This window comes from Melospiza melodia, chromosome 2, assembly GCF_035770615.1.
Source record: "Melospiza melodia melodia isolate bMelMel2 chromosome 2, bMelMel2.pri, whole genome shotgun sequence".
Lineage (NCBI taxonomy): Eukaryota > Metazoa > Chordata > Aves > Passeriformes > Passerellidae > Melospiza > Melospiza melodia.
In genome coordinates, this window is record NC_086195.1 from 66,004,911 (window position 1) to 66,019,130 (window position 14,220).

The 14,220-nt window shown below is 42.2% G+C and overlaps 1 protein-coding gene across 6 annotated transcripts in view; it reads right to left on the minus strand.

Moving 5' to 3' along the window:
• Positions 1 to 14,220, minus strand: part of GUCY2F (guanylate cyclase 2F, retinal) — a 113,520-nt gene that overhangs the window by 15,692 nt on the left and 83,608 nt on the right. For 5 of the 6 annotated variants that reach the window (XM_063148678.1, XM_063148679.1, XM_063148680.1 and 2 more), the window contains 10 exons: positions 13,758 to 13,854; positions 13,124 to 13,258; positions 11,783 to 11,863; positions 10,613 to 10,789; positions 9,551 to 9,707; positions 8,048 to 8,197; positions 6,082 to 6,230; positions 4,535 to 4,698; positions 4,050 to 4,242; positions 3,793 to 3,967 (listed from right to left, as the gene is read on the minus strand). In XM_063148678.1, coding sequence (XP_063004748.1) covers positions 3,793 to 3,967; positions 4,050 to 4,242; positions 4,535 to 4,698; positions 6,082 to 6,230; positions 8,048 to 8,197; positions 9,551 to 9,707; positions 10,613 to 10,789; positions 11,783 to 11,863; positions 13,124 to 13,258; positions 13,758 to 13,854 — 1,478 coding nt within the window. The remainder of the gene's footprint in view (positions 1 to 3,792; positions 3,968 to 4,049; positions 4,243 to 4,534; positions 4,699 to 6,081; positions 6,231 to 8,047; positions 8,198 to 9,550; positions 9,708 to 10,612; positions 10,790 to 11,782; positions 11,864 to 13,123; positions 13,259 to 13,757; positions 13,855 to 14,220) is intronic. The other variant, XM_063148677.1, reaches the window with a different exon arrangement.

The window sequence follows — 14,220 nt, forward strand, 5'->3', positions numbered from 1 at the left end:
AGGTGTCGCTGCCCAAAGCTGCCAGATTTTAAAATACTTCATGAGGATGCAAACTCAGAGGTAAGACAGATATTGACTCCTGCCTGATGAATCACTGTTTGATAAAAGATTTTTAAAAAAAGAGAGAGGAAGAATGGTTCATACAAAAAATATTACAAGGACTTGAGCAGCATGGATCAAACTGGATAAAACACAGCAGGCAGAGACTGCTGGATATAATGAAAACCTGATTTAAGGGGGTTTCTTTTCAACTGTGAGTGTACCTCAGACAAAACACTGCTCCTCAGAATCTCCTACAAGTTAATTTCCATCCTTATCATTGCTGTCTAATTTGTTTCAAGCTTTTCAGGAGAGGAACTACTAAACTTCCTCACTAGAGGAAGTTTAATTCAGGTTTTCATCTATAGGCACTTCTCTACACAACTATAAAGGCACTGTTGATAGTCTCAGCCAAGGATCATATGATTCCCTAACTGGTCTTTATTGTGTACACGTTAATGTTGACATATAAGCAAAAAAAGGTCTTGTTGGAGACTTCTTATTCATGCTTCAGTAAGAGGTTTCTCTGAGAAAACACTATGTCACAAAACACTGCCTCTCTTTTTTTTGTGGTGATAATGTGACAGTAGCCATCCCAAATCTCATTAAGGACCAAAGCTCCTTCTGTAATAGATGCTGCAAGGACACAAAAAGGTGGTTCCTGTTGAAAAAACAGCCCTCACTGAGGAGGATTTGTGCTCCATTGGTTAGAGCATGCTGCTAGGAACACCGGGGTCATGGGCTTGATCCCTGCATGGGTTACTCACTTGAGAGCTGGACTCCATGATCCTTGTGGGTCCCTTACAACTCAGAGTATGCTATAATTCTGTGATTCCATTTCAGAAGCATACATAAAGGAAGACAAGCTTCTACTGTAGTCAGTGGAGACCAAGTCAATGTGGTCAACTGAGCCACAAGAGCTTTTCCACTCCTGCCCATGAACAGCTTTACAGGGTTCATTTACATGTCCTCAAAATGAGTGCAGACTCCCTGAAAGTCCTGGAAACACCTCCATGGGAGTGCCTGATTCAGGTTTCCTACCCTGCTGGCGCAATCACCCAGACATTTCTGCACAAAACTCACAACATAGAAGAGGCAAGATTTTTAGGGCGAGGTGTTATCTTTCTAGAATACTGCTTTTAAGTCTGTCCCATTGCAGAAGGCTCTCAGCTCAAAACCACCCCTACCATATAAGCATTCCCAAAATTACACATTCCCTGTGTTGAAAGCATTTAAGACTTAATTTGGTCACCGCCTTCACCTCCTGTATGTGTTCCCCCTTCTCCAAACAGCTTCAGCAGAAGGCTAAGAAAAACTTCCAATGGTAAATCTCCTACAGTTACAAGTTTCAGAGGAAACCAGACACCCTGTGATGAGGACATCATGGCCTAGTTGCTTAATTACACAGGCCCAGAGGTTTGCTTTGAAGTGTCTCTTTGCCAGGGCTTGCAAGGGTCAGTTAACGAGAGGCTCTGGCTAAGACTCTGCAAAGACCATCAGCAGCGCTGCAGAGTTTAAAAGTCAAGATCAAAGTGCAGGGCTGACTGCCAGAGAGCCTGACTGATACACAAATCATCTTCAGCCTCTGTGGAAGAGCTTATCTTCTCACCACTGCTTTGGCTGACTGTCCTGCTCCAGCCCAGGCATGGGTAATGGGGAAACAGCTGAGTCAGCCGGGTTATCTTGGACCTGCAGTGAACTCAAGAGAGGACAGCCAAGATTCCAGGATGTGTTTAAAGCAGGGGAGAAAATGCAGACCAAGCACTCATCGTCCTGTCCTCTTTGCCTTACCTATGCATTGCCACAAGTGCATCATGGGCATGGGCCATCAGAAGTTCCCAGAGGTGCAGCTTTCCCTCAGGGTGGAAAAGGCATGGCAAAATGCCAATGCCCAAAATGCATTTACTGCTTTTCTGAGAGGGCATCATGAGCTCTTCTTGGCACCAGTTTCCAAAGAGCAGCTGAAGTACGTGACTGAGGGTCACACCCTTTTTCCATGCTTTCCAGTACAGTGAAAGTGTCAGCCAAGTTCTCCTCTCCCCCAAGAGCTTCCCCAAGGCTTTCATGATGCTGATCATTCCCTCTTCATCCATCTTTTCTCAGGAGAATTGGGGTCTAGGGTTAATCAAACTCAGCTGTGAGCTCTGTGGCTCAGAGAGCTGGTTTGCTTTGGAACGTGTGATTGTGGTTGCTCCCATGACAGTATGATGCTGCCAGATCTATGCAAAACAAGATGTGCAGAGTCCTCCACCCTCTTCCCTTCACACCCAATACAACAGTTCATAGCAATTCTGCTTTCCAGATATCCAGAGTTCACAAAAACAAAAAAATGTTACTACCCCCTGTAGACATCACCTAGGGATGTATTTTTTGGCCAACTGCATGGGAGATACATTGCAGAACTGCTGTCAACAGGCAGCAGCAGATGTTGCACAGCAAATTCCTCTCTTTCCATGTTGAAAATATGCTGCTGGTGCTCCAGAGGCTCCTGCTCTGGGCAAGACAATCTGCAGCCATAGTCTCATCTAATTTCTGACAGAGTATAAAACACACAGTGCTCCTGCAATCATTCCTTAATGCTTTACACTCCTGTGAAGGGTCAACTAAGAATCACAAACTTCAAAGAAAACAGTAAGGAGATGTGTTTTAGAGATAACTCCAAAGGAGGGTCTTATAAGGTCTAGGATTCATATTATTGATTTTAACTCTGCTAAAGTCACAGCTCTGTTCTTGGGATATTCTGACTGAGATACTTCCTTTACTCTGCTTCTGTCTCCCAACATGTACATCAGAGATCAGGATACTGACATCTGCAAAATGCTTTCACGCTAAAGCTCCAAAAGCATGGATATTATCAGATAAGCAGAAGGATAAAACCCCATACATTATTAGGTCAGACTCCTGGGCATTCTTAGTCATTGTTTGGCTTCCCACAGTGGGCAGAACCTGGTACTTTAGAAGAAGAGGTAGGAAATCTGGTGACAAACAGCTAGAAAAAAAAAAATCTATTAACAGTTGTCTAAAAAAATGTATAAAATTATGAAGGTTCATATATATTATACAAGTACTGATTCATGACAATAGCAGATGTATTTTCCTACATTTAAAATACTTTTGCCTATATAACTGTAGTGCTACTGTATTGGAATTTTTTGTTTTACTTTGAAGTTTAATTACATTTTGCATATATATATATATATATATATAACTTCCTCCTTTCATTTTAAACAAGCAATCTTTCTGTTGATTGAATACATTATGACTTCTATATCAGAGATAATGCTTTCTTTATAACGTAACTTTTTCTTAAGAGCTGTATCACATTTTTCTTCCAGTATATCCAACCTGTAATAAATATCTTCAATCTTTTTATGCTTTCACTTTATATGCCAGTGTTTCTGTGCTTTTTTTTTTCAGAATGGAGTTGCAAAGACATCACTGGGTGTCTCGATATCCCACTTCTGAAGGTGCTGTGGCACATTAAAGAGCTATCCATATGATGAAACCCTTGTGATTAACATGCCAGATGCAGCTCCTGGCTGAGACAGAATACAAATTCTCTCCTTAAAATGATACTAAGCCACTTTTCTCCAGAAACCCTCTCTGGGTTTTGTTTTCCCATTTTAACTGCCTTGTTGATGTGGAAGATTTTAAAGTGCCTTGTAAGGGTGTTTTTTGGAGGGCAGGCATGAAGAAAGAATTCAGAGTTGGAAATGCAGTTGAGAAGGAGCTCTCTGATGTTCAGTTGCCTACCTGTGTGCAGCCCAATTCGTATCCTGAGGGGAATGTCTGGCATGTGCCTCATTTTGAATGTTCCCACGGAGCTGAGGATGTCCAAGGACATGTTGGCTATTTCAGCTGCGTGCTTGTTTCCATTCCGTTTTGGGAGCCCTGAGGCAACCATGTAGGCATCACCAATTGTCTCCACCTAGCAAATACCACCATATTAAGAAATAAATATAGAAATTGAAAAAGATGGAAAGGAAACACAGAATAAAATTACTTCTCACCTTATAAACATCATGGTTTCCAAGAACAGCATCGAAGAGAGAGTAAAGGTCATTCAGAAGGTCAACTACTTCAATGGGCTCACTGAGGGCTGAAATGGATGTGAAGCCCACAATGTCATTGAAGTAGATGGTCACCTGGTCAAAATACTCTGGTTCCACAGTGCCACCAGTCTTGAGAGCTTCTGCCACTGAACTGAAACAGCAACACAAAAAAGATGGCAGGGAACAAACCCTTTTCTAGTGCATGCTCAAGAGCTCAGACTCTTGGTTTTCTGTGTTCAGATCTTCCATGGTATGGCTGTAACCAGCATTGATTAGAGTTTCTTAGTTTGATTTGAAGGTGCTTGTCAAGACTGATGGTCAGGTCTACAATGTTGCTCATTTCTGGGGAAAGGTGCTGTCAAGACTAGATATGGGCTTGTTTTGGGGTGGTTTTGGTTTGGTTTTCTGGGGAATTTTTTACCAGTTAAAGTACCAATACTTACGGTGGAAGCATTTGTGACAGCAGTTTTTCTGTCTTCTGTTTTTCAACCTCTAGCTCTTCAGTCCGCTCGCTGATTAAATCTTCCAGGTTGCTTGAGTACTGCTCAAGCATCCTGAGCATTGAGTCAATGATATTGGTCTTTTTCCCTTTGTTGATGGTTTTGAACTGGAAAATCAAACTGGAGAGTTATTTGTCTGTCTCTTTACATCACTGTACCACTCTGAGTTTGGAGAGGAACAAAAAGCAAATATTTCTTTGGAGGTGTCCTGCTAAAGACTGAATTTTTAAATGGCAAAAGTTCAAAGATAAAGGAAAAGGTGAAATGAAGGTGATGGCAGCAATCAGTGAGAGTGAGATGAAACATAACCTTACAGCAGTTGTCAACATGTACATTGTTACAGAGTCTTGTCTGGCTGCAGGTTTACAACCCCATTTATTCCATGAACAATCTCTAGGGTAACTTGCAAAACTTTGCATTCAGAGGCACAAAGTTCAGGGTGTTAGCAACACTTACAACCTTTTTACATGTTACAGCACTTAAATCCACCTTTGCACACTGACATGCAAGTGTACTGCCACCTCCATTCCCAGTTCTTCATTGAGTTGTGCTTTCTCCTCCTGACCTGAAGCTGAGTTGCTGGAACTTTTGGATAATTTGTGACTTTAGAGGCTACCTTAAACTCAACAGCGGAGTCAGCAGGTTCAAAATTATTCACAGCTTCATAGAACCAAAAGGCAAAAATTAAGCATATTTGTTTACCTCTTTTAAGGAAATGCCCTAAAGTTGTGTCAGGGAAGGTTTATATTGGATATTGATAATTTTTTTTTTTCACAGAAAGGGTTTGTAAAACCTGTTTGGAACAGACTGCTTAGGATAATAGTTGGAGTTACCATCCGTGTTAGTGCTCAAGAAACATGTGGATGTGGCACTTAAGGACATGGTTTAACAGCACACATGGTGGTGGTATGAGGTTGATGATTGATGATCTTAAAAGACCAGCCTCAATGAGTCTATGATTCTATCACCCTATAAAAACACAGAAACGACACTGCTTGATCAGAAAGGGGGTTATTTTGCAAGTACCTGTCCATGAGATTGGCCAGTAACAGATACCTAGGAAAGCTGTTTAAACAGGCAACAGGTACAGTCATATTTCCTTGGGATATTCTCCAAGCTTCCACCAATCTGGAATTGAGAGACCTCCCATGCCAAACATTCTATCTTTGTCTTTAACAGTCTTTGGTGAATTTTTCTTATAGTTATCATTTAAACACTTTAGAAGATTAAAAGAAAAATTGGTCTGAAGGTGAATAATTTACAAATCTTTCATCTCCATGAGACCATCTGTGCAAGTACACTGCTAATGTGAAGACATCAAGCCCATGTCCAGGCTGCTTTATCACCCCTAAGCCAGGACAAGTCTAGAGCTCTGCAATGTCTTCATTCTTTAATAACTGAGTTAAAACAAAAAGAAAAAACCCAAACAATAAAACACTTCGCTGCCAAGAACAAACAATGGGATTACACCAGCTTTTTTATTTACTGACCTTATGAAACACCTCCTCAAATGTTGGACGTCGTTCAGGGGCTTCAGCCCAGCATTGCTTCATTACCTGGATGCATGCCAGGGGGGCTACCTCAGGAGCTATGTTTGGGCGACACAGGGGAGGGGGCTTCTTCACTTTCCTTATAATTTCTGTCGCAAAGAGAAGATTGGGAAACACATTGTAAGATGGAGGGCCTGGATAGGGGCAAACGACACGGACCTTTCCTTATGTCACTCTTAGTCCTCAGCACCCAGTGTCTGTGCCAAATGAAGCTGGAAGTTTCTGCTTTTCACTGTCAGGAGTCTCTTGAAGGATTTAAAGAAGATTCATGTCCCTGGAGAACCAGGTTATGAGTAATAAAGTGGCTGGATGGGGGAAGGACGTGTTACAGATGGATGTGTGAGCCTGCAGGCTTGTATTTAGTGAAATTGCCTCTGACTCTCTCCACTAGGACCTGCAGTCTTCTAAGACAGCAGAGGTTTATGTCTGAGCCCAGACAGGAAGGATACCAGCCTCTGATGCTTCATCATTAACTGGGAACCAGGACGTAGGAGGTTGCTGGGAGTGGCAACAGTGGAAAGTATGTTATGGGGGAGAGGTTGAGTTCAAAACAGTGTCTGGGAAATGACTCCCTGTCTAGAGCTCCCTTCCTAGAAATGAGGCTTGTAAGGGACTGGACTTGGGTTTCCAAACCCTGAGAAGTCAGTCTTTTAACGCACACCAAAGTTATGGTATTTGAAATCTCATTTTGCTCAGTGCAGAGCAAGCAGAATGAAAACCTCTTTCTCTGGCAGAAGTCCTGCTGTTGCTGTGAGTACCCAAAGCTTTTCAGGATTTACAGTCTACTTTAAAAATCTTTGGCTCATCCCTCCAGACTCCACCAAATGAACTAATCCAAACATCTGGCCCCAATACTTCCAGGGGCAGCTGAGAGGAAATGCCTTCCCCAGATTGTTTTAATGTTCACAAGTGAAAGCTCCTTAGGATTGAGACACAATGACTAGAAAGTCATCATTTTATCAGGTTAGAAAACAGGACTGTGTTCAACATTTGCTGGAGGTTCTGCAGGAGGGACAAGGTGGGAGAAACCTGCTAATTGCATCACAGGTTCAGCTCTGATTTACAGAGTGGGATACATCATTAACATCACTGTCGTCGCATTGTGACAGCAGCTTCAGGCATAGAAAACTCAGGGCCTCATTTTTCCAGCTGAACTGGCACATACTGAATTGTCATACCCCACTTGATGGTTGTCCAGCTTAAAATGTGTTGAGAATGGGCTGTCACTGAAATCAACTAATTTTAAATTGTTGTCACTCCCTCCCTGTTTAAGTGCTTCTGACCTGACCCTGACTGCGGTGGATTTGTTCTTCCCATGGATGCACAGCATGGTTGCACCATGAGCAGCTCCTAAAGACTTCACCTGTTTGCTGCTTATGATACACATAAGCAAAATGATACATCACTTTGACCTCTGTTGAAGAGAGGGCCTCTTTAGAAAAGAAAGGATTAAGGACAAATTGATGAGCAGATGGACAAAATAGGATGTTGGCAAGGGGTCCAGCTCAAAAACTTCAGCCTCCATGATGCACCAAAGAGGGACAATGAGTGGGAAGCAAAGGAGTTTCTAAGCTATGAGAAGTTCTACCTTCAGATTTCACCCCATACTAAGATGAAAAGTCTGAGTTTCCACAGGGAATGGGAGGTGCTGCAGAGGCCTGAAGCATCCTGGAGAGCACCCAGAATCCTGACCCCAGTGAAAGCAGTGATGAGACATGTACCAAGGCTGTGATGAGAACCCTACATTTTGATGTTTATTATGAATGTTGTGTTGGAAACAGACTTCTGCCACTGAGAAAGGTCATGAGACTAATACATTATTGCCTTATTAGTAAGGGGACTTGGCCAGGCCTTTTAAAAAGTTCTCTGCACAAAGCCTCAAAAATATACTGTAGTAGTTGCCTACCTTCAGCTGAGAGTTCTGATGTGCAGTAAGGTGGACCCCGAGCAACCACTTCTTGCAGGATGATTGCAAAGCTGTAAATGTCGCCCTTGATTGTGCCCTTTCTGCACATGTCTGGGTCCCGCAGTAACTCAGGAGCTGTCCAGAGCAATTCTAAAAAAATTTCAGAGCGTTGCATTTCTTACACTTTAACTCAGACTATTGCAAAGTGAATGCTTAAATGAATACCTTATTTCAGTCATTTGATGAAAGGCTGGAAAATACTACATTATTTACTGAATCAAATCTTTTACTTCTAGTGGTATGTTAGAAATACTAAACTTCTGTGTTGACCAAAAAAAAATAATTTCCAAGTTTTACTCTGTGGGTTTTCTTAAAAACTGCCACACCAATAATATGTATCATATAACACCAGCATGAACTTCAACATAAGAAATCATCTCAACCCTGCCAGAAGCTTTAACACCATTTTTTTTGATTGAAAATGTTCCTGAGACAAAATATTGGCACCAAATCTCGACTCTCTTGTTACAGTTGTTGCTCTTTTACAAAGCAACAATTAGCAACATATTTTCTGTAGTTCTTTTTAGATGAAAATAGTTTCTGTAAAAGCAATTTGTGACAATCTGATGCACAGTCTTTATAATCCAATAGTTCAAAGAACAAAAGACACAGTTGTAAAATATATCCAACTTCATGAAGAAATGAATCTTCAAACTGAGATTTTGTTACCCTGGTAACTGTGCATTCTGAGTAATGGGGATATGGAACATTTCTGCCACTGCAAATGTGTTTATCTTCTGTAAGGGAGGAGAAGAAATCTTCTGTCTGACAACTGCCCTATCTGAGACACTGAAAAGGTGTAAGCATCAAATCCCATGACAGAGGGATCAAACCATGAAATACTATTGGAAAACAAGTTTCAAGAATAATTTGGGATATCAGAAGAACCCCAAAGCAATGAAAGAAATCCTGTCCAAGTCTCCAAACCTGGTCCCATGAGAGCTGTTCTTAAGTGGTGAGAATCTCATGTGGCAGTCTTTGGTGATTGGCATGTAGAGGACCTATTTCAAGGAGATCTACATGATTTTGTATTTTAGATTACTTATTTTAACAAGAAAAAGTATCTTTTCATTTTGGATAACATAAAACTCTAAATATTGGATTGGGTCTAAGGCTGTGAAGCCATTCTACTGGCTACAGTACTGATAAAATTTCAGGAACAATTCAGTCCTTCTCCAACTGCAAGAAGCTGAAGTTCTGTCATTGCCTACACTAAAATATATTTACCAAATCACTCTGTTATTTGCTTCACTTTCAGGCAGTCTGAAAAAACCTTTGCTTACCCTTTTTTATAACAATGCATGGTATAGAGGAAACCAGATGCAGTGAGATTGAGCATGAAAATCCTTGTGTGGCCACCGGCCTGAAATTGTACTTGGACAAACATCTGTTAAATCAATGGACAAATATTTAAAAAAAAAAATATTTTGTCATCACACCTACCTTCTGGGGATGGCTGAATATAGGGACATTTCTGTGCCTCTAAGATCTCATTATAACCATAGTCAGTGATCTTCAGGACAAACCGGCCATCCACAACACAGTTACGAGACTTGAGACGTCCATGGGCAAAATCTCGGTGATGCAAATATCTGATTCCCTATGAAACACAGAAAAAAAAATCCAGGTTGATCCTAAAGAATTATCTTATCCACCAGCACTCAGAGACACCAAGCCAATTTGTCACCTCAGATGGCATCAAATGCAGCATTGACTCTATGTCAAATGCAGTAGTGATCGAAACAACAAACCATGAGAGAAGTTTAGAAATGGATTAGGTACATGAAATAGGTTTTTCTGGGCCCTAAAGTAGTATTGGAAAGGTCTGACAACTTCAGGAAGAGTGAGATGCCTCCCTCTGTAGCCCTATGTCTCACTGCACCCAGAAGTTCTGCTTTTAGGTAAGGATGAGAAAGTGGACACAAGTGCTACCAAACAGGTCAAAGGAAGCCATGAAGAGCTGAGTGGCCCAACCCATCTCCCTCAAGGAGGTTCAGAAGGCAGATCACAGACTACAAGAATGGTTCTGGTGGTCTACTCTCTGGAATCCACCTATCCCAGATTAGTAGTTCGCCATTAAGACATAAAAGCACGGGACATGATTGGAAGTGTGAACGCTGCTAAAGGGACCGTATGTGCAGCCATCCTGCAGTTGGGGATGGATACTGGTTCTATGGTGGATGCATTTCTGATTTATGACAAGAAAGGGCCTTTGCAAAGAATAAATTTGTCACAAAATTCTGTTGTTCTAGATGATCAGTTGCAGCCTGATATGTAGTTTTAGCCTCTTGTCCTGCTGTGTAGTTGTAGTTCTATTACCCCAAATGGTGCTTCTCTCAGATGGAAACAAAATAAGGATAAGAAATCTCATTGAGAGACTGGTAGAATTACATCCAGATCTGTTTTCCCTGTGTTATTATTAAAAAACCAATATTCTGATTGAAATAGCTTAGTCATCATAAACGTCCCCTTCAGATCACGCCTCAGCAGGAGCAATGGGTTTACTTTAATTAGATCCATCACAAGAGAGGACTTGAACATCCAGTCCAGTTTCATATCCTCGTTTCTCAGCAAGTCCTCCAGGCTGCCTCGTGAGCAGTACTCTGTCACAATGGCAAAGATGCCACAGTCTGAGAAAAAGCCCAGGAACAGATTCACATTTTCGTGACGCAGATCCTTCATCTGAAACAAGACAGCAAATCACAGTGAGACCAGGTCAGCCAGGCACCTGCTTGGTAGCTTCTGCCATCACTAGATGCCCTTTTCACACTTGCACTCCCAAACAGCCTTCCACTGAAAGATGGAGACACAAACAACCTCTCTGGTGCTTATTTTTGGCTACTCAACACTCTTTTCAAGCTTTGCTTTCCTTAGTCTATCCATTATACAAAAAAAGCAAGATAGCAAAAGCAAACTAAAGAAAAGTTTATGTTTTGTTTAGACAAACTGTACTGAATCTTTTGCTTGGCCAGAATGGCTTTGCTGGGGTAGATTGAGTTCAGCATGTGGATCTTGCTCTGAACTGGAAACAATACCATACCTAGGGAGTCCAAAGTCATCCATCAATGGTGTCTTTGGAGACATGCACTGGTAAATTTGTGGCTTTTACATGCATAAAAATGCCACTGCTATATTAGTAATAGCTGTCAACAACTAATGTCCTTGGATTTAGAAAACAACTATGCTTTCTTGCATTTGTAATGATAAAATCGGAGACCAAAATTAAGCATCTGAGAGGCATCTTAGGTGGAAACACAAAGCAAACTCCAGAGAAATGCACAACTGTGTCTGTGTCACACTGTCAACCCATATAACATGAAAATATCTACTAGTGCCTCACACTGTGGAGGGATGAGGCACACCACTCTGCCTTTGCAGGCAAGGTCACTTGAAGGATTCATTGTACATTTAACATTGCACCAGCTTGGAAGTGGCAGGTCTGGGGTGGGGTTTTACAAGCTGCTGACTGGCATATGGATCTATGGTAAATTGTATCTATGGTCAATTTGTCAGACGCAGTTGAGCATGGTCCACATTTCACCAGACAAGACTCATTGACAACCACAAAGCATGATTTAATGGACAGACATGAGACAAGGGCAACAAACACACCCTGAAGCCAAAAGCACCCCCTGAGAAACCTTCCCTCCACATGTCATCATGCTCTATTCCTACCTTCCTTAAGATGCTGGTGGAGCTTTGCCTCAGATTGTGAACTGCTCCTGTCTCAAATTTTTTCAGCCACACTTGGTCTCCCTGTCCACAATCACAGAATCAGAAAATGGTTAAGGTTGGAAGAAACCAGAGATGGACCATCTAGTCCAACCTCCCTGCTTAAGAAAGGTTATCCTAGAGCACATGGCACAGGATTGTGTCCAGGCAATTCTTGAGTATCTCCAGTGAGGCAGACTCCACATCCTTCCTGGACAATCTGTTTCAGTGCTTGGTCACCTGCACAGCACAACTCTTCTTCATGTTCACGTGGAACTTTCTATGCACCAGTTTCTGCCTTCTGCCTCTTGTCTACTGAGAAGAGTCTGGTTCTGTTCTCCTGACACCATCCCTTCAGATATTTATAGACATCAGCCTCAGTTGTCTCTTCTTGAGGCTGAACAAGCCCAAGTCCCTCAACCTTTTCTCTTAAGAAAGAAGCTCCAGTCCCCTAATCCCAACACAGGTGGGTGACTGACAGAGCAAATCTCTGAGCAACTGATAACATTGGGATCCAAATGGGAATTTCAGGTCCTTGACTTTGAAAGTGGCTGCGGATTTTTAATGTTCTTGGCAACAGATTATTTATATGCTGAACCCAAATAAGAATATCCACAGCAAACCCTCAAAAAAGGGGTGAGGCAGGACCTTCATCTGGATCACAACTTCATGCCTGAAAGTTTTCTTAATATCTGATAAACAGCAATAAATTGATTAAAAAGGAAAATAACTCTGACCAGAGTTTTTCTCTGGCATTAATGATTGATCTTTATTTTGCTCCTCTTCAGGAAAAGTTACCATGCCATTTTTTCAAAAAGCTGCATTTTCAGGAAAAACCTGATGGATGGGGTGACTTTTCTTGCCCATTGCCTCTGCTTAAGTTCCATACAGTCCTATTGCCACAAGGGGGAATTTGAGCTTCCATTACTCTATTTGGATCCTGTCTTGTAAAAAAGTTCCTTATCAGAGATGTTACCAAATAAAGGCTGTCTTGTAAGAAAGGTTCTTTATGGTGCCACCACCACCTTAGATGGTGACTTCTCTAACAGGACCAGACTGGCAATGTTACATGTGAATGTTCAATATTCCCATTCCATGTGACTCCAAGTGTCAGGGTGAGGGTTGGGACAGACTTGCCTTAAACACTGCTAAATCCATGCTTGGGAGTAACTTCTGTTCATACTTAGCGTTTGCTCAAGTTATCTCCATCCTGGGACCTGCAGTACTGCAGCCAAACACTTTTTCCCCTGGAGCAGTCCAGTGAACAGAAGCAGTGGGAGAAGACTGCATGAGGTCCCTACCTACCTCATACAAAGCCACGTTGGAGGTTTCATGGGTGGCCACTGTGCTTTTCAAGGAAGCGGAACGGGTTACGGATATCATGCTTCTGTTCTTGGCTGCTATGCTGTTTGCATCAGTCAGACTGTCCAAGGTCAGCCTCTGGAAAGCAAGGAAAGCAGGTGCTAGGCAGTTACCACTTTTGGGTGTAAACCTCCACTCCAGCTGTCTGCAGCATGGATTCTGGGTAGGGAAATCATGGGAGCGTCCCCCAGCAGGTCACCCGCTCCGTGTATGAACCAGAATGGACCAGGAGTGGTTGCCAGTGTATTTGAATGCAGACACTTTATTTTAGAAGCTAAGATGGTTTATCCTTTTGGGCATGCCCTGTGTTGTACCATCCAACCTCAAGAACAAGGAATAAGCCCTGGTAGCCAGAAGAAACGCAATCAAGGCTATGATTTTACATCATCATAAAAGCTCTGACATCTTATCTGAAACTCAAAAGCACTCAGTATATGGGAAATTTTCTAATTTGCAGAGGAAAATGACATGAAGAAGTGAAATGATGCTTCCAGAGCTTCTTGAGTATGAAAATACCACACAGCAAATCTGTTCTAGAGTGTTCCCCCAGATTCCTTTCACGAGTAGAAGGACTCACCTTTCTATGTATCTCTGGGTTGATGAAGACAAGGTCATCCAAGGTCAGTATGATCTTGTTTGGACCCCTGAAAAGCTGGTTGTTCAGGATACTCTGCCTGCAAGAGTTGGAGAGTCACAGTTATCAGTTTTAGGCAGTGCATTGGGTCTGACCAAGGTAACATTCCCAGCCCCTACAGTGCTGTGCTTTGCACTGGTAGCTGAATGGATGTGGATACCAGATCAGTGTTTTGGCTACTGCCAAGCAGCAGTGTCCTTCTGACATTCCCTCCCCTCACCAAAGGGAATGGGAGTGGGTGGGCAAGATCTTGGGAGGGGACACAACCAGGGCAGCTGATCCAAATTAGCCAAAGGGATATTCCATACCGTATGACATCAGCTTAGATATTTAAGCTAAGGGAGAGAGGAGGAAGGGGGGCAGTCATGAGTTTTCAATGTTTGCTTTCTGAAGGAGCCATTATGTG